The following is an 18840-nucleotide window of genomic DNA, read 5'->3' as shown; positions in this document are numbered from 1 at the left end:
GAGCCCGCTGACATATCTGTCCCAGCTGTTCCAGGTGATCGGGAGACCCGTTTGCTCTTTAGGTGAAGTAGTGGGGTCCAGAGAGGGAGCGTGTTTGGCTATCAGGATGTTACGGAATTGAACAATAATTACATCTTAAAATCAATAAATCGTCTATGATCGTTTAAGCTTTTTAATCAAGAATAAACCGAAATACTTGTGTTTCCTCACGTGGGACAAAGGGGGAGCGGGGCTTCGTTCCAGTAGTGCTCTTACGCACGACGTCATACGTCACGTCCGGAAACACAAGATGGCGGCGGCCTTTCGGAGGGTATGGAGCAGCGGCAGGTATTTATCTGTTCTTCATCTCACCTGTTTATAAAGGAAGAGCCGAAGAAGCTTTTTGGACTACGATGACCTGGATGTCCGAGAACCTTCACACACATACATTCTTTTTAAGCTTTTCAGTGTCGCTTTCGGTAATGAGTCATTAACCATTCAGCATCTTTGTTTTCTGAAACTCAGAGAGACCAGAATTTTAAGTGTCTCGTTCATTTAAAGCCACTGAACGTGTCAGGTGTCCACTAGGGGCGATACCTGTGCTCTCTGACGCTGAACGTCTCAGGTATTGATCACTGATGTGATCTGATTGATCAGTTTGAGTGTCCTTCCTGTTTTTCAGAGTTTTCTCTCAGAGCTGCAGACGCTTCAGCACAGGTGAGCCCCCCCACCCCCACCCCAAAACTGGAGAAGACGGAGCTCTTCAGCTGTTGTTTGTTTGTGGATGATGTAATCTCTGTAGTCCAATCGGCTCTCGTTGTCTCTTCAGGACGTGGTCTTCTGCCAGGCCCCCGGCCCCTGCCCTTCCTATTGGTGACTGGTGGTGGTTACCTTGGTTACAAGCAGTACCAGAAGTGGGGCCAGGGGGAGGATGGAGCCCCGCCCCCTGTGGCTACACCCACACAGGTAAAGTGAAAACTTTCTCTGATGTCTCCTCACTTGCCTTGTAACACTGAGCACGTGCAGTCGGACTCACAATGAACGCGGCGTCAGTGCCTTTCGTTTACCTGCGACGTGTTTGTAGCTCTCGTTTCTGTGATTGGTCGGTGGCAGCATGGGAAAAATTGTCTCTGCGTAGTAAAATCGAGACGTTCGGCTGTCAGGTGGAAGATGCTGATTCTCGTCATCAGAAACAAAACGCTTGAAATGTTTCGAGTTTCTCCCCAAATAAATCGACTCAATAAAATCTGTTCGCCTCATTTCAAAGAAAAAACTCAGAAACACTCGCGTTCAGGACGACCTACTCACGCAACGTTTAAACAACAACTCCACAGATATTTAAACATTTCTGTAACAGCGGCGACAGGAAGCATTGGGCTCATATTGATTGAGCTCCTCGATGATTGAAACACTTTTTTAAAAAATTTAAATTCACAGAAAAATGAAAATCTTGAACAGGAGACAAACCAAATGTACAGGAAGCAGTTCCTCGGGCCTTCGGTTTGTTCCAAACTTTATTTACAGTCAGAGCGTCGGTTCATTGATTATGTTTACAGAAGAAAGAAGCCTTTTATTTTTACAGTAACTGAAGAAGATAAAATTACGTTTTTGATTATTTACGTGATTTTAAACACAAACGTATAGATTCATGGGCCTGAGGGGGGCGCTGTGGGTCCATGGTTTGATTTCCTGCTCTCCTGGTCTGCATGGCAGAGTCCTCAGGTCAAAACTGAGCCCCAAATTTCCCCTACGGTGAATCAGAGTGAACCTGTAAATGGACTCATTCTTACACATTCTTATACTCTCTCTCTCAGTTTTTATTGCCACTAGTCATTTTAAAGCTCAGTTTTTAAAACCTTACGTTGTAACTACAGTGTCTGTGTGTGTGAGACTGTGTTTAGATTGTCTCTCTGTTTAAAATCATATCCGGAGGATTACAGCATAGTGGTGATCACATCATCAGCGGTGCTTGTGAAGGTTTTGATGCTCTGAGGCCTCTGGAAGTGTTTTGCAGCCGCTGGCGTTGGTGCCGTGGGCTCTCACTGACGACAGGAGGACTTACAGTGGCTCAGTAAGAATTCATGCTTTTATTTTGAAAGAGACGCAGGGGGTTTGTGGAGCCGTGACAGAAACGATTAAACACTGAAATGTGTCAGTCAGAAGGCCAGCTGTGTCAGCAGCTGAGGATAGGTCAAAGGTTGCTGTGAGATGAAACGTGGTGTGATGGCGGTCAGTGTTACACAACAGTCAGTTATCAGTTATTACAGGGAATCAATCAGAGGGCACAAACAGCCCATAAACCCTTCCTCCTCCTCCCACTCTGAGCTTAAACTGGACTGTCACCTGTTCGACTGATTCCTCCCCCTCCGAACCGCTGACATTATGCCCTCCGCCTCCTATTCATCACTGTAGTTACCGAGTTGAAATAATGAAATACTAGTTTTGATCTCACGCGTCAGTAACACCTCACCTGTGTGCTTGAAGGCTCAGGGTGATGATGTAATGATGATGCGATTCTGCTGAGTTTCTTTAAAAGTTACTCTGTGATGACAGAAGGCAGACGAGCTATTGATTATTGACAGTTGATCTATAAGTTTGTGCTTTAACTAACCATTGGCTGATAGAACAGGACACCTCACTTCCTGTTAAGATCAGCTAACCCACAGGTGTCGAACTTCAGGCCTCAAAGGCCGGTGTCCTGCAGGTTTTAGTTGTCCTTGATCCATCGCAGCTGATTTAAATGGCTAAATTACCTCCTGTCTTGAAGTTCTCCAAATCCCTGGTAATGAACTAATCATTTGATTCAGGTGTGTTGACCCAGGGTGATATCTAAAACATGCAGGACACCGACCCTTTAGGCCTGTAGTTCGACACCCCTGAGCTAACCTGTCACGCCTGCCTCACCTGGAAGCTGCCACATTCACCTTTTAAAAAACAAAAAATAAAACGACAACCTCAACATATGGTGACATCACAGCAGGTCAGCTGGTTGGTTGGTTATCTGGGTGAAAGGTGATGTTATGTCACACAGCTTGGTCACTCAGGCAGGCCCCGCCCCTCTCCTCACGGTTGTCTTGCTCTGATTGGTTGGCCTGTGACTGGCACAAAAGTCTTTATTTGCAGGTTTAATGATCAGAAGGCTTTTTTCACTTCTGCTTTAAAAAGAAAAACACAATAATTTTAATACTTTTTTATCAGAGAATAAAAATAATTAAATAATACTGACAAAATACATTTTAACAATAATAATAATAATAATAATAATGAATTGCATCTATAAAGCACTTTTCTAGACCCTCAAAGCGCTTTACAATTCCACTATTCATTCACTCTCACATTCACACACTGGTGGAGGCAAGCTACAGTTGTAGCCACAGCTGCCCTGGGGCAGACTGAGAAGTGAGGCTGCCATATCGCGCCATTGGTAGGTGGTAGGTGAAGTGTCTTGCCCAAGGACACAAACACCAAGACAGACAGAGCAGGGGATCGAACCGGTAACCTTCCGGTTACAAGATGAGCTTTATTTATAAACTCTTCATAAAGTGTTGAAATATAAATTTATTTCAGTTATTTTATTTGTTTTGGTGCAGATTTGTAATTTAAAAACAAAAAAAATAATTGAAATAATAGTTTTAATAGTTAAATAATAATTTCATTCTAAACACTCATTTAAAATAATAAAAACTGTCACAATTTGATCAATAATTTAACAATGGCTGTTTCTTCTTTTTTTTTTTTTTTTAAATGTAATCTTTAATTCATTTAAATTTTATCCTCAACAAAAGTATTTTAACCATTTTTCTGTTTTAATTCCTCAAACATGGAAAAATTACAGGGAGTAGAAATAAAACAAAACAAACTTTTAATTTTTGAGTGTTTATAATCTGCGTGAGTGTTTTCCAAAATAAAAATGATTTTAACCCTGAGAATAAAAAATAAAGCTTTTATTTAAGGTTCAGTGTGAATGGATGATCAGTGATTAATGATTGACAGTTTCTTCCTCCTTCATGCTATTAATAAACAGAGGAGGAGCTGTTCAGCGTTATGCCCTCCTCTTCCTCCTCCTCCTCTATGCGTTCCTCCGTCTCCCTCTCATTTCTCCGTCTGCTCTCCACGGACACTCCTCTTTCTCTCTCTCCTCTTTAACTCTTCGTCATCCTGATGTGTCGTTGGCCGGTTCGCTCTCCTGCGACGGCGTCTTCGCCCAACGCTCGTTCATGGTGAGGTTTTTCTCTGGTCGCCGTGGCGGCAGGAGGCATGGTGAGAGTGCCCTGCTGCGGCAGGTGAGGCGGCAGAGGCGAACTCCCAAAGGAGAGAGTGAGAAAGATGGAGGAGGGCGAGGAGTGAGGAGGAGAACGACAGCACGATTCAGGTGGGACAGGAAGGAGAGAAAAACTTTATTTACACAAACAGTGAGTACAGTTTCATTTAGAAGCACAACAGGAAGGGACAGAGGTGGGATGCCGCTCAAAGTTTAAAATTTAACGAATCAGATCCACAGATCAGGAAGTGCAGGTAATACTCGGGCCACCGTCTTCACAGGGTCAGAAGTAATCCGACGGTTGATGTTATTCCAGGACTCACGAAGCAGAGGTGATCTCTGACTTTTTATGGTTTTCATGTTCAAAATATGAGGCCCAAAGAGACGTTAGTGCAGGTGAGAGAGGCCATCATTGATCTGAAACGCCAAAATATAGCAGTCACAGAGCAGAAACTTTTTATCAGTGTCCCAATCAATAAACTCGATCACTGTTAAAAAGAATGAATCACTGATCAGCTCAGCAACAGACCTGAGAGAGCAGAGAGGGCACTGAAGGTGATGACAAAATTATTTGCATGTTCAGAAAAACAGCTTCACAACATCAGAAGTCTCTGTGAGGAGAAGATCTGTGATCAAGAGACGCCGTCGTGGAGGGAAACGCGGCGCTTACTAACCTCACTCAGGAAGATCTGACTTTAAAGCATCTGAAAAATGATCTTTAGACAAACAAGATGAAGCTGAACCAGAATGATGGGAGAGAAAAGTCCAAGAGCTGATCTCGGGCCAGCGTTTCAGTAATTAAAACTGAAGGCAGAGAGAAGAAGCCAGCTGAAGGAGGAGACACAGCAGTCTGTGGGTTCTTCAGCAGTCGAACCGTTCTTACATTTAAATGTTGTTGACATGTCCAAATACTTTTGACCCTCTGAAAACAAAGGACTCTCAAGAGTCTCAGGCGTGAAAGAAGTGTGTGTGTGTGTGTGTGTGTGTGTTAAAGAGGATTTGTGTGTGTGTGTTGCAGCAGGATTAGCATCAGTGGTTATCTCTAACTGGGTTTGCAGGTTAGCACAGGATCAAATGGAAAGAGGCTAACACACTAAGCTAGGCTAAAGCTAAAATAGCTGACCTGCTAAGCAAGCAGTCACCGTAGAAACCCCCCTTCCCAAACGCTCTCACGCACATTCATTGCTTACTTTCTCTCACTCACACACACACACACACTCTGTCAGACTCATGTATCCAGGTGAGCACCTTGAATCTTATTGGCTGAAGAATATAAACATAAATGGCATCACTCCAGCTGCTGAGAGTTTATTTTGGGGGAGTTAATGACATCATGACATCAGTCTCCATCCCTGTTAGCATTCTTTTAGTGTTCTTATCTTTTAGCGTCTGCTCCTCCTCCGCCTCTCCCCACGCACAAGCCCCGCCTTCTCCTCACCTGCCTACGCCCACCTGTTTACATGACTTGGACTCATCACCTGTTCTGGTTTATTTTTTTCTTGTATTTGAAAAATATTCATGTTCACGTTAAATCTCGTTATTATAATCAGGCTTCAGGTCCCTCGTTTGGCTCTCCGTCGCCGTCTGAGCGCGCTCAAGGGTGGCGTGAGTCGCCCCGCCGCATGGCGCCACCGGCCAATCTCCTTCCTGTGCTATATCCTGTCTGTGAGCACTCTGCGGCCACTGGCCTGCCGGGTAAGAAGCCTCTGATTGGTTGAAGTGCAAGGCGGGCAGCAGCCATATTCGTACATCCTGCTTCACCTCCTTTCCTGTCTCCTCTGATCAATATCTGATCAATCGACCAGTTAATGCAGTGACGCAACATTTCCTGTCTGCATTTTGAAAATGAAAGCGTGAAACAATCAGAAGCAGAAACATAAACAGAACACCTTATTGATCACTGATAACAAACTTATTGATCTGTCCCATCGATTGGATTCAATTACCCTAAAAAACTGTTGGACATCTAAACTCCCTTTAGTCCCCTACCCCTATTTATCCATTCTCTTCTTACCCACGACTCCCCCAAAACTCCTCCTTTACTTTCTCTCTTTTTACTCCAGTCTATAGAATGACTCTTCATTTGTCATTTTATCCACTCATGTAAATAAATTCAAAGGTGTAGCTGCTGTTTCCTCCTACAGGTGGCATTGTACCGTTCCTTCCCTACTCGACTCCTCTCTCGGGCGTGGGGTCGTCTGAATGGGGTGGAGCTCCCCACCTGGCTTCGGAAACCCATCTACTCCCTGTATATCTGGACCTTTGGCGTGAACATGCAGGTCAGGACATGCTCAGTTTGTTTATTTGGCCATCTTGTTTTCTTTATTACTATTAAATAAAGTTTGTTTGTTCCTCTGTTTGTCCACCAGGAGGCAGCGGTGGAGGATTTACATCATTACAGAAATCTAGGAGAATTTTTCAGGCGACGCCTTAAACCTGCAGTCCGACCACTCTGCGCCTCCTCCTGCCTGGTAACCTGCTCCTCCTCCTGCTTAGACAGGGTCTAAACTGGGAGATAAAAATGGTTAAACTTAGAGATAACGTTGCAGTGCCTCAGGAAAGTATCAAGAGAGCTTCAGTTGTTGCGCATGTTGTCATGTTACAGCCCTATTCTGAAATTCATTTTACATATATTACCCCAGAATGACGAAGTGAAAACAGTTGGCTTAAAATTATTGCAAATTTATTAAAAATAAAAAAAAACCAAAAATGTAACATATACATAAGTATTCACAGCCTTTTCCACGAGACGCAAAATTGAATTCAGGTGCTTCCTGTTTCCACCGATCATCCGTCACATGTTTCTACAGCCTGACTGGAGCCCACCTGTGGTAAATTCAGTAGAGTGGATATGATTTGGAAAGGCACACACCTGTCTATAAGGTACCATAGCTGAGTACTGTGAGTACATGTCAGAGCACAATCCAAGCCAGGAAGTCTAAAGAACTGTCTGTAGACCTCTGAGGCAGGATTGCATGGAGACACAGATCTACTGAAGGGTACAGGAAAGGTCTCCATGAGCACACAGGCCTCCATCATCTGTAATTGGAAGAAGTTTGACACCAACAGGGCTCTTCCTAGAACTGGGCGCTGAGCCAATCTGAGCGATCAGGGTAGGGGCCTCAGAGGTGACCGAGAGCATTGCTCTGTGGAAAGAGGAGAACGTTCCAGAAAGACAACCATTTCTGCAGCACTCCACCAATCAGGCCTGTATGCTAGAGCAGGCAGACCGAAGCCACTCCTGAGTAAAAAGCACATGACAGCCTGCATGCAGTTTGCCAAAAGGCACCTGAAGGACTTTCAGACCATGGAACCAAAATTATCTGATCTGATGACACAAAGATGGAACTCGTTGGCCTGAATGTGAAGTGTCATGTCTGGAGGAAACCAGGCATCGCTCATCACCTGACCAGTATCATCCCTATAGAGAAGCAAGGTGGTGGCAGCATCATGCTGTGGAGATGTACTTTTGCAGCAGGCACTGGGAGACTAGTCAGGGTAGAGGGGAAGATGAATGCAGCAATGCACAGAGTCAACCTCAATGATGACCTGCTCCAGAGTGCTCTGGACCTTGGACTCGGGGGGTGGGGGGCAAATATTCATCTAACACCAACAGGACAACGACCTTCAACACACAGCTGAGATAACAAAGGATAGGCTTCTGCAGGACCATGCTGTGAATGTCCTCAAGAGGCCCAGACAGAGACCAGCCTTGAACCTGATTAAACATCTCTGGAGAAATCTGAAGATTTCTATGCACTGATGTTCCTCATCCAGCCTGATGGAGCTCGAGAGGTTCTGCAAAGAAGAATGGGAGAAACTGCCCAAAAATAGGCATGACAAGCTGGACCGATCCGATATACAGTATCTGTATCGCTCCGATCCTGACCTAAATTACTGGATCGAATATCGGGGTAGAAATAAAAAATGTAATCTAATCCATTAAATATCACAGAAACACCTCACAAAACTTGCAACATGGCGTAACCCAGGTAGTGACCTTAGCACATCGGAGCAGTATGCGTCATGTGATAGTGTGGCTCTGTTGTGTGCGAGACCTGTCGGCGGTCTGGAGTTCACACTGAAAGCATTTGGAGCCTCGCTACGTGCTGCCAAACCAGGTGTTGTGCCAAGGTAGGTATCCCCGACAAAATGTGTTACCCCTGTGTTGCGAGCATTCGCTGGGCACGGAGTGCGGATCTAGTTTACTCCACCTTCATTACAGACAATTAGACGTGGAAGTAGTGATGTGTTAGTTTTGTGAAAAAGTGAAAAATGAGTGTTGTTAGATTACCATTTAGTATGAGGGTTATAATATATTTATTATTCTCACGTGGTATCAGACAGGATTATTTTAACAAATGAAGGACATTTTGCCTGATAATTATTTTTATCATCCTATAACTTTACTGTATAAAGAGCTAAAACCTGCAAAGTTTCAGGAGTCATTATAAGTGTTTGTGAACTAAAAATCAAGAATGTGAGATACTGTTTGTGATTTGGAGAGCCCAGTGTGATGCAGGGAAAACTAATTCTGTCAGAGATACCTACCTTGGCACGACACATGGCTAAACAGTTTCGTGGTTCGGAGAAAAAAAAAACTATGAAAAACACTTTTTTTTTCATACTTTAAGTTTTTTGTAGAATTTGCACAAATTTCAGTCTCAGGTTAAATGTCAGAGAAACAGCTTACACTGACTTGATAAAAGATGAGTGTTGTGAAATTGCATTTTAAATTACTATTTGAATGTTACTTTAAATACTTTGATTTAAAAAGATCAGTATTGCTAAACTGAAATATTTTTGGGTGCAGTGTAATAGTGGGTTGTTTTTTTTGTTTTGTTTTGTTTTTTTAAATTTTGGTATGAACTTATACAAAATGCAGCAAGACATTTAAAAACAAAAAGTTTTATTTATTATAAAATAGACTATCGGATTCGTATCGGTATCGGTAGATATCCAAATTTGTGGTATTGGTATCAGACATAAAAAAGTAGTATTGTGCCATCTCTATATTATTGTAGCGTCTAACTTACAATATGGAGCGCCTTTAGATGACCTTTTTTGTGATTTGGCGCTGTATAAATAAAAGTGAATTGAATTAATAAATAAATGCTGTTGATGCTTGATACTTGTTATATTTGTGTTTTTTACTTTTTAATAATAAAAATAATTTCAGCAAACATTTCCCTTTGTCGATGTGGGCTATTGTGTATAGAATTTTTAGGTGAAAAATTAATTGAATTAATTTTGGAATAGAGCTGTAACATGACAACATGTGCAACTAGTGAAACTCTGTGAATCATTAAAGATCAATACATTTTGTGATGGAAGATAAAATCAATTCTATCGCCCAGTTTAACTGAAGCTAATCTGAAAGATACTGGGAGACGAAGTTAAACTTGGAGCTAGACCAGGGGTTAACCTGTGAGATAACGTTAAATTAGGCAATTAAACTTGGGGGTTAACCTGGTTGTTTGGGGTCTCCGGCCTCTTCCAGACCTCTCCGGCTGATGGAAGGATCCTCCACTTTGGTCGCGTAAAGAACTCAGAGGTGGAGCAGGTGAAGGGGGTCACCTACAGTCTGGAACATTTCCTCGGACCACAGAAGAGGCGGTGCAAAGGTAAGACCAGACCGCCTCCATGTAACGGTGACCATATGTACAACTCACGTAGTGTAGTTTTGTAACACTAACGTCAGATATATTTTATGTCATGTAATATACCCAATAAAACATTGCATCAAAATATATTAATGTGCAAGAATACATGGCAAATGAAAGTACTTTTATTTTCCCCTCCACAAAGTCTAATAAAATGAAAAGAGGGATCATGTGGGACCCTATAAAGGCTCAAAAACTAGTGGAAAAAATAAGGAATCATTAATAAATAATAATAAATAAAATAATGGAACTGGGAACTTCCTCGGCCCACCCGTCCACACAACTGTCCAGGTCCAGGCATCACTGAAAAAAAGTAAGAGCCGTCATTACACAGATGAGCAGCCTAGCCAAAGACCACACCCTGACACAAAGACCACACCCTGACACAATGACCACACCCTGCCACAATGACCACACCCTGCCACAATGACCAGCTGACTTTAAAGTTTTTATGATTGCTCTTGGAAATGACATTTATTCACCATGCAGGTGAAAATCCCCTGAGGTGTTGTAGGTTTGAGAACCTGCTGAGTTTTATATTAAGCAGGTTTGCTAGAACTAAGATACAGCGTCTCTCTGTGAACTTCACCTGATTGCACGTGTGTGACTCCTCGTCTCCTGACTTAGGTTTGACACTTTGCAGTCACACCTGTTGAATCCCTGTGGGCATCTTTGAGGTTTGTTTGTTGTTTACCTGTTTAACCCTGGCTTCTCTCCGTCCTCAGACTCCTCGTCGTCCTCCTCCTTCAGGGACGACCTCCTCTCGTCTCCCGACAGCGACCTTTTCCACGTTGTCATTTACCTGGCTCCAGGTGACTACCACTGCTTCCATTCGCCCACAGACTGGAGGGTGGAGCTTCGGCGTCACTTTCCAGGTGAGAGTGTGTTCACCTGTGCAGCCATGTGGTCTTTGCGCCCCCACCCTGACCCGCCTGTGTGTCCTTCCTCGTTAGGCTCGTTAATGTCGGTGAACCCAGGCGTCGCTCGTTGGATCAAAGAGCTCTTTTGCCTTAACGAGCGTGTGGTTCTCACCGGCCAATGGCAGCAAGGCTTCTTCTCATTAACGGCGGTCGGTGCCACGAACGTCGGTTCAATCAGAATTTACTTTGACCAGGTGACGTTACTTTGTGTTCCTGTGGATTTTCTGAACGTGTGCGAACGAATGATTTTTTGTTTTTTTGTTTTGATCAGTTCTTGTTGGTCTTTCTTATCTCGTTCACTCTGTATAGTGAAATATTGATTAACTGATTGACTGATCGATTGATGGTTGGTTTTAACACTTCCTGTTTTAATTGCTCAGGAGCTTCAGACCAACACACCTCGTTACAGTAAAGGCTCCTTTCATGATCACAGCTACATTGCTGACCAGACGGTGAAGTTTGCTGGTGAACGGGGCGTGGCCTTACAGAAGGGGGAGTCGGTTGGGGAGTTTAACCTGGGCTCCACCATCGTTCTGCTTTTCGAGGCCCCCAAAGACTTCAGCTTCAACCTGCAGCCTGGCCAACGAATCAGAGTGGGAGAAGGCCTCGGCAGCCTCTAATTGGATGATTTACAGGCTCAGGGGGCAGGGCCTGATCAGAGACAGATTTTAAGAGAGGAGTTTTAGGAATTCTGGGTATTTTTCTCTGCGGAGGACTCGAAATGGATGCTTATCACAACAAGCACTCAGACTCCCAGAATGCCTTGTGCCCGTGAGCGGGAAATGCCAAACCCCTCCCACTCTATCCCTCTCACTCAGAGACTCGACCAGCAGCTGAACACATTTCTGTTTGAATGTTTCAAACTTTATTGCTCACAGGTTTTTGTTAGCATCAGCTAGCTCACATCTGATTGGAGGCCAGTGATTGGTTGAAGGGTTATTATTATTAATTTGTCTCATTAATCTTGTTTTTTTTTTTTTTTGTGGGATTTAAATGTGACACCTCCTACATTTTCTCTGCTTTTGTAAAAGATCTAATTATGAATAAAGTTTTTTTTCTTTTTAAATAGACTGCACGCACATTCCTCTTTCTAACCTTCCAGTGGTCGCAGTGGCAGAGTTGTGTGAGAGTGTGGCAGCAATTGGATGGTGTCCCTTCAGTCAGTGGAGAGCCTGCCGAGCTGTGGCAGCGAAGTCAAACTAAAAATTTACCTTTATTAAATAAAAATGTACAGAATTTATTTACTCAATTTTTTATTTTCATCTGAAAGGTTAAAAAAAATGAAGGCAGCAGAAATGTTTTGGGAACATTTGTCGCACCTTATCTTACAGCTCAGGCAAAACATGTTCACAGTTGGTCCTAATTCCTGATCAGTGGCAGAAGTCAGCAGCAACAGTGTGGTATTAATGGAAGGTGTGTCTGTAATATCAGAGTGATGTTGATGTTAAGAGACAGAAATAAGGAGAGATGATGAGTTTTAGGCTAACATATAAAGGCTAACACATTTATAAAATACAGCGAGGGCCTGAGCTTCCCACCAACTTCTCAGCTGCCCAAACTTTTATTTACTTTGTATTATTAGACTTCTTTTGTGTCTATTATTAGACTCTGAATTACTGTCCAATATTTTGTCACATTCACTTTTTTATTTATTGTTTTTTGGGGGTGGGGGTAGATATGTTTAAAAAAAATCACAGTGCACTGGTCAAGTTAGAAATATACAGCTTTTTTAAATACCAATTTTCCTACCAGATTCCATTTATTTTCTTTTACTTTACTTTGTCATTGTTGAATTGGAAGATGAAGCTTTGCCCCAGTCCAAGGTGCAAAGAACTCTGGAGCAGGTTGTCATCAGGGATGACTCGCTGTATTTATCTTTCCCTCCATCCTGACTAGTCTTCCAGTTCCTGCTGCTGAAAAACATTTCCACAGCATGATGCTGGAACCACCGCTTGGTTTGTACTCATAGTGACACTATCAACCATGGGACAATAGTCAAGTCAAGTCGAGTTTTATTGTCAACCCAATAATATACACTCAAACATACAGTGGGATAAAATATCGTCCTCCTCGATCAAAGGTGCAAAGTGTAAAAAATCTGAAAAAATTTGAATATACATATACAAACATATACAACTATACAGAAATAAGATAAACTAAGAGTACAACACTATTGTACTTAAATAGAAAAGAACAGAAATAAATAAATACAATACACAGAGTCGAACAGTGCAATACCGAATAGTGCAACTATTGGAAGTGAGAGGAGAGTGTTATGTAAAGTGTTATGTAGTCCAAGAAGTGTGTGGAGAAGAGAGTCCAGTGTGGAGGAGCCGGAAAGCTATTGGACAATCTCGCCGACCTGCTCCTGATAGTTCAGAGTCCACTTCCGGATGATGGGGTGATGCAGGTCAGCATCATGGCTGACCTGCATCAACACACCTGAATCAAATGATTAGCTCATTACCAGGCCTCTGGAGAACTTCAAGACATGTTGAGGAGGTAATTTAGCCATTTGAATCAGCTGTGATGGATCAAGGACACATCTAAAACCTGCAGGACACCGGCCCTCGAGGCCTGGAGTTCGACACTTGTGTGCTAGTGGCTTATGAATGCAGCATGAGGCGTAAATATCCCATAGACTGGGTAGAGAGCTGCCGAGACAGGTGTGTTCCTTTCCAAATCATGCCCAGTCAAGTGAACTTACCACAGATGGAGTTAATCAAAGAAACATCCATGTCAATAAGAATTAAGGAAGCAGTTACATTACTGTGCAATATCCTAAAACCAGACTGGGAAGGAGATGTTGTATTTTCATCCAGGTAACTCTTAAGCTGATTATATACCAGCCTTTCAAGAACCTCAGCTGAGACACAGTAGTGGGAGTACGAAGGCGCAATTCCACATCTCCAGTAATGTATTCTGTTGTATGGAAAATTTAAAAAATAAAAATCTGGCTTAGCTATGATACTTGCAGCCAGGCCCAAGAAGAAAGGAGACAGACTGTCTGGACAGGTTGACTTTTTAGTGTTGAGGTTCTTCAAAGCCTTGCATGCTTCTTCTCCCATAAAAGGTTTAAAGGAAAAAGTATTAGTTATCAGGGCACTGCTAGCAAAGTTGTATGCAAGAATTTTCCCATCCGATACTGTGCTAAACAAAGAACAAGAAGCAACAAAGTGTTTGTTAAAGCAATTGAACATTTCAGTTTTGTCTGACACAGGAGTGGAGTCAATAATGAAGTGAGGAGGTAGCTCAGAGGAATGAGAGCTGGCAGAGACTTTATAGTTTGCCAAAATCTCTGGTCATCAGTGGTTAAGGTCAAAAAGTAGTCACATTTGGCTATCCCGATGGAGGGAGTAAACCGATTACCCAACTGATGAGTCAGACTTTATCGTCCAGGCCAGGTTTCTCTGGTTCTCTTATCATGTGTCATGTGACCTGAAAGTCAGCTGACACAAGTTGCGTGTGGGTGTTGAAGCGCTTGGGAAGGGATCTCAAAACTGTGTTGTAGGTGGTTGACAGTTGTTGTCGTAAGCCAGGGTTGTCCAATCCCAGTCCTCGAGAGCTACCGTCCTGCAGGTTTTAGATGCATCCTTGTTTTGACACACCTGAATCAAATGAATGGCTTGTTATCAGGCCTTTGCCAAACTTGATGGCATGCTGAAGAGGTAATCAAACCATTAGGGATGCATCTAAAAACTGCAGGACAGTAGCTCTCGAGGACTAGGATTGGGCACCCCTGTCGTAAGCCATTCCCTCTGTTCAATATCGGCCATTCACATTAGCTTCTTTCACGCCTCATCAATTTCTTTCTTTCTTTCTTTTTATAATGCTTTGCTCTATCATCCTGCATTTTTACTGATTTGGTTCACACCATGCTTGACAAAAACATGGATGGTGTATTAGTTGCTCCATTTAAACACAAGCAGGTTTATGTCTGAGGAAAAAAAACACTTTATTAATAAAAGATATGTTGGTGTACACCTGTCGTGCACTTTCATCATTTTGTAGGAGATGTGTTCAATAGCACACTTTCCTGTACAATCAGACTCCCATCAGAATATACACTACTGTTTGGACACACCTTCTCATTCAATGCTTTTTCTTTATTTTTACTACTTTCTACATTATAGATACAAACTGAAAAAATCTAATATATGAAATTATATAGCAAAGAAAACATTGATAAATAACTCTAAATATGTTTTACATTTTAGATTCCTGAAAGTAGCCACCCTTTGCTTTGTTGACAGCACTACAAACCCTTGGCCTTCTCTCAATGAGCTTCATGATGGAGTCACCTGAAATGGTTTTCACGACACAGGTGTGCCTTGTCAGCGTTCATTTGTGGAATGTCTTGCCTTCTTAATGGGGTTGGGACCATCAGTTGTGTTGTGCAGAAGTCAACTGACAGGCTTATTTGACAACTGTTAGAATTCATATTATGACAAGGACCAATCAGCAAAGTAAAGAGAAATGACAGCCCATCATTACTTGAAGAACTGAAGGTCAGTCAGTCTGGAAAATTGCTAAAACTGTGAATGTGTCCCCAAGTGCAGTCACAAAAACCATTAAGCTGTATGACAAAACTGGCTCACATGTGGACCACTCCAGGGAAAGGAAGACCAAGAGTCACCCCTGCTGCTGAGGATAAATTCATCTGAGTCACTGGCCTCAGAAATCACAAGTTAACAGCACCTCAGATTAGAGCCCAGATAAATCCAGATAAATGCCACACAGAGTTCCAGTAGCAGACTCATCTCTACATCAACTGTTCAGAGGAGACTGCAGGAACCACTACTAAGGAAAAGCAACAAGCAGAAGAGATTTGTTTGGGTCAAGAAACACAAGGAAAGGACATTAGACCAGTGGAAATCTGTGCTTTGATCTGATGAGTCCAAATTTGAGATCTTTGGTTTGGTTCCATCTGTCTTTGTGCGACACAGAAAAGCTGAATGGATGCGCTCTACATGCACAGTTCCCACAATGAAGCATGGAGAAGGTGTGATGGTGTGGGAGTGCTTTGCTGGTGACAATGTTGGTGTATTTATTCAAAATTGAAGGCACATTGAACCAGCATGGCTACAGCAGAATCCTGCAGCGACATACCATCCAGTTTGCCTTTAGTTATACCATCATTTATTTTTCAACACGACGATGAACACAAACACACCTCAGGCACCTCTCACTGAATGCCTTCAGTTAGAATCTACAATGTAAATAGTTGTGAAAATAAAGAAAAAACATTAAATGAGAAGGTGTGTCCAAACTGCAAGTGTACATGAATGTGTAAAATAGATTAAGTAAAGTGTAGTCAATCCATTCAGGTGTGTGTGTGTGTGTGTGTGTGTGTGTGTGGATGCTTTCCTTTCTTGTTTAGGAATAAAGTCTCTCAGACAGCTGCTCACTTTCACCTCACAAAAGTTTCTTTCTTAGGAGCTGATCAGCTGATAGGTTTGCAGCACCATTACAGCCCCACCCAGTGGAAGAACACAGCCATTACCACCAATCAGAAGACACTTTAAATATGCCTGTGTAGGTTCTCAGTCATCCAGGTCATCGTAGTCTAAGGAACTTGGAAACAAAGCAACTGGACAGGAAGGGAAGGCTCCTTAGAAGACCCTGTGAAACATCGTGGGTCAGCTATTAATTATCTGCAGCTATATATCAGGCAATCCTTACAGATGCATACAATCAGAAATCTTCATTTCTTCAGTGACTTTAAACATGACAAAGTTCTAAACTTTTTTTTAAACCTCAGAAACTCTAACCTTCTCTGGGAAGATCTTTTTACCCCAATCACGGATTATTATCATTAGATGGCAGCTGTTAATTTGCTGTTTTACTAAAACGTCTGAGGTTGTTTATAGCTTATCTAACTTTTTTGAAATATGCTGACATCAAATTCTAAAAAAAAACCCCATATCTTTTCACATGTTTCATGTGTTCTCAGTAAAATAAAAGCATTCGATGATTGGCAGATCATTGCATTCTGCTTTTATTTACATTTTACAGAGGTCCATTCTTTTTAGTAACTACCAGGTCAAACAGCAGAGACAGGTCTATACTTTCATAGTCACTATCCATCCATCAATCCATCATCATCCATCATCCTCTCAGCCATTCTCTATCCATACATACTGCTTGTCTAGTTTGGGGTCCTGGGTAAGCTGGAGTCTAAGCTATCAAAGGCTAGTGATTCATGCATTTTAATTCAATCCAGTTCAATTCAATGTAACTTTTTTTCAAGGTGCTTTATATTGTGAGGTAAAGACTCTACAACACTACAGAGAAAACAAAGAAAAGCCAACAATTATATGACCTGCTATAAGCGATCAGAAACTGTAACAGGTGATTTCCAGCCTTAAACATAAGGTTTAAGGAGCTCTTCATGCACCAACTTGCATCAGTAAACTTTTACATCCATAGGTACCCAGGATGTCCCTGAGGTCATCTAATCAGGGCCTACTGGCTGTGCATCATACAAGGCTGAGTCAGGCAATAGTGGCCCCCAGACTCTGGAATGCTCTCCCCCCGAGGTTCAGATCTGTAGACTCAAAGTCACTTTTAAAACACAGCTAAAAAGTCATTTCTTAGGTTTGTGTTTCTGGTTAACTCTTTTTCATGTTCTGATATTTTGTTGTGAAGCACTTGTTACCTAGTTACCATGGTAATTAAATTATCTTTAGTTCTTGTTTACCTCTTCACTGGAAATGGTCAAAATATCCTGGTTAAATTGCATTAAGGAGGAACTCAGGGACCAATAAAGAGTGAACTAAACTTCCATCATCGAGCCCTTCTAGCCCCACCCATTGTTGTTAGCCCCGCCCTGGGCAACAGAACCAGCAGCACAACCAATAGGAAAGTGGTGGACAGCAGTTGCCATAGTGATGGAAGCGGGGCTCAGCCAGCCCTCCGTGCAACCAACCATCATCCACAGCCTCCTTCCCCAGCCACAGCTTCCCATCCTGGGCTGCGTCTGCTGCTGACAGGCCCTCTCTGCGACTGGAGCTCCAGGAGGAGGAGGTGCAGGCCTTCACTCCCAGGAAGGTGGCCAGGTCCAGGTCCAGAGCTGCGGCGCCTCCTCTGGGTGAAGGCGTGTTCTGTCGGCACTGAGGACACGGGATCCACACCTGTGGAGCACAGGGGAGTGACTACAGACACACAACTTCTGTACCTGACCCCTCAACTTTAGGTCTGTCTGATTAACCCCTCATCTGTGATTTGGCAGAGGGGACTGATCACTAATCAAAAGGTTGTCAACACTGCCCTACCCTAACTGCTCACCCCTGACCTCTCAAGTGTGTCAGACATCACCTGTGGACACAGCTCTAATTCAGTCTTTAACTGCTGCTGCTCACATTTGCATGCCTGTTACTCTTAATCCACGTCCTTCACTTCTCACAGACTCAGATAAGTGTCTGTGATGTCATCAGTCACCTGTTCGTTGATGACTGTGTTCAGTCTCTTCAGACACGCCTGGCAGAAGGTGTGGCCACAGTGTAGTCGCCTAGGCAGCCGCTTTGCCAGGTCGTAGCTTCCGAAACACACAATGCATACCAGATCCTGCCTCCTCAGTGACATCATTGTCTCCAAGGCAACAGAGGCTGGAGGAGGGGGAAGAGGCTGACAGGTGACTTCTTCCTCCTCATCTTCTTCTTTTCTGTCATCAGACATTTTGATCTGATTGGACGAGAAGAAAAGGCCATCCATATTAAACCAATCACAGAATCCACCTGAGCCTCCAGTGTTGGGAAGGTTACTTTTGAAATGTATTCCACTACAGATTACAGAATACATGCCCCAAAATGTATTTTGTAACGTATTCCGTTACGTTACTCAGTGAGAGTAACGTATTCTGAATACTTTGGATTTCCTAATATATTATCATGCTTTTTACAACTACATGAATGTACTATTGCAGTGTGATTTATTACTTTGACTGAAGGTTATTCGCCATACCAATACCAACTAGATTTTTAAATCTTAATATAAATGAGTAACAGTAGGGTGGACA

At 42.8% G+C, this 18840-nt stretch overlaps 2 protein-coding genes across 4 annotated transcripts; one reads left to right on the top strand and one right to left on the bottom strand.

Moving 5' to 3' along the window:
* The first annotated feature begins 254 nt into the window (after window positions 1-254).
* On the top strand, window positions 255-11889 carry pisd (phosphatidylserine decarboxylase). 3 transcript variants are annotated; one of them, XM_084934454.1, is made up of 9 exons: window positions 255-327; window positions 662-696; window positions 809-945; window positions 6385-6519; window positions 6610-6711; window positions 9741-9864; window positions 10629-10778; window positions 10857-11017; window positions 11204-11889. In XM_084934454.1, the coding sequence occupies exons 1-9, from the start codon at window positions 290-292 to the stop codon at window positions 11441-11443; spliced, it is 1122 nt and encodes a 373-aa protein (XP_084790580.1). In that variant the 5' UTR covers window positions 255-289; the 3' UTR covers window positions 11444-11889. The 3 variants fall into 3 exon arrangements, with proteins under 3 accessions (XP_084790580.1, XP_084790581.1, XP_084790579.1); XM_084934455.1 differs by lacking the exon at window positions 255-327 and adding an exon at window positions 5791-5935 and having other exon boundaries at window positions 585-696; XM_084934453.1 differs by lacking the exons at window positions 255-327; window positions 662-696; window positions 809-945 and adding exons at window positions 952-4351; window positions 5791-5935.
* A 4957-nt stretch (window positions 11890-16846) lies between these two features.
* rnf224 (ring finger protein 224) lies at window positions 16847-18412 on the bottom strand. The gene is made up of 2 exons (XM_084932556.1): window positions 18264-18412; window positions 16847-17956 (listed from the first exon to the last, which is right to left on the bottom strand). The coding sequence occupies exons 1-2, from the start codon at window positions 18408-18410 to the stop codon at window positions 17642-17644; spliced, it is 462 nt and encodes a 153-aa protein (XP_084788682.1). The 5' UTR covers window positions 18411-18412; the 3' UTR covers window positions 16847-17641.
* Window positions 18413-18840: the final 428 nt, after the last annotated feature.

The sequence above is a fragment of the Perissodus microlepis genome, chromosome 7 (assembly GCF_051167445.1).
Source record: "Perissodus microlepis isolate ML-2025 ecotype Zambia chromosome 7, ASM5116744v1, whole genome shotgun sequence".
Lineage (NCBI taxonomy): Eukaryota > Metazoa > Chordata > Actinopteri > Cichliformes > Cichlidae > Perissodus > Perissodus microlepis.
The sequence above is the reverse complement of the archived record's forward strand: the minus strand, read 5'-3'. Positions and strand labels throughout refer to the sequence as shown.

What these genes read in the sequence shown, in the direction of transcription:
- pisd (XM_084934453.1), top strand. Translation starts at nt 3,987, where the DNA reads ATGCTATTAATAAACAGAGGAGGAGCTGTTCAGCGTTATGCCCTCCTC. An exon ending in AGAACGACAGCACGATTCAG is followed by an intron (nt 4,352 to 5,790) that starts GTGGGACAGGAA and finishes TATTATAATCAG; the next exon opens with GCTTCAGGTCCCTCGTTTGG. An exon ending in GCTTCGGCGTCACTTTCCAG is followed by an intron (nt 10,779 to 10,856) that starts GTGAGAGTGTGT and finishes CTTCCTCGTTAG; the next exon opens with GCTCGTTAATGTCGGTGAAC.
- rnf224 (XM_084932556.1), bottom strand. Translation starts at nt 18,410, where the DNA reads ATGATGTCACTGAGGAGGCAGGATCTGGTATGCATTGTGTGTTTCGGA. An exon ending in ACACAGTCATCAACGAACAG is followed by an intron (nt 17,957 to 18,263) that starts GTGACTGATGAC and finishes TGTGCTCCACAG; the next exon opens with GTGTGGATCCCGTGTCCTCA.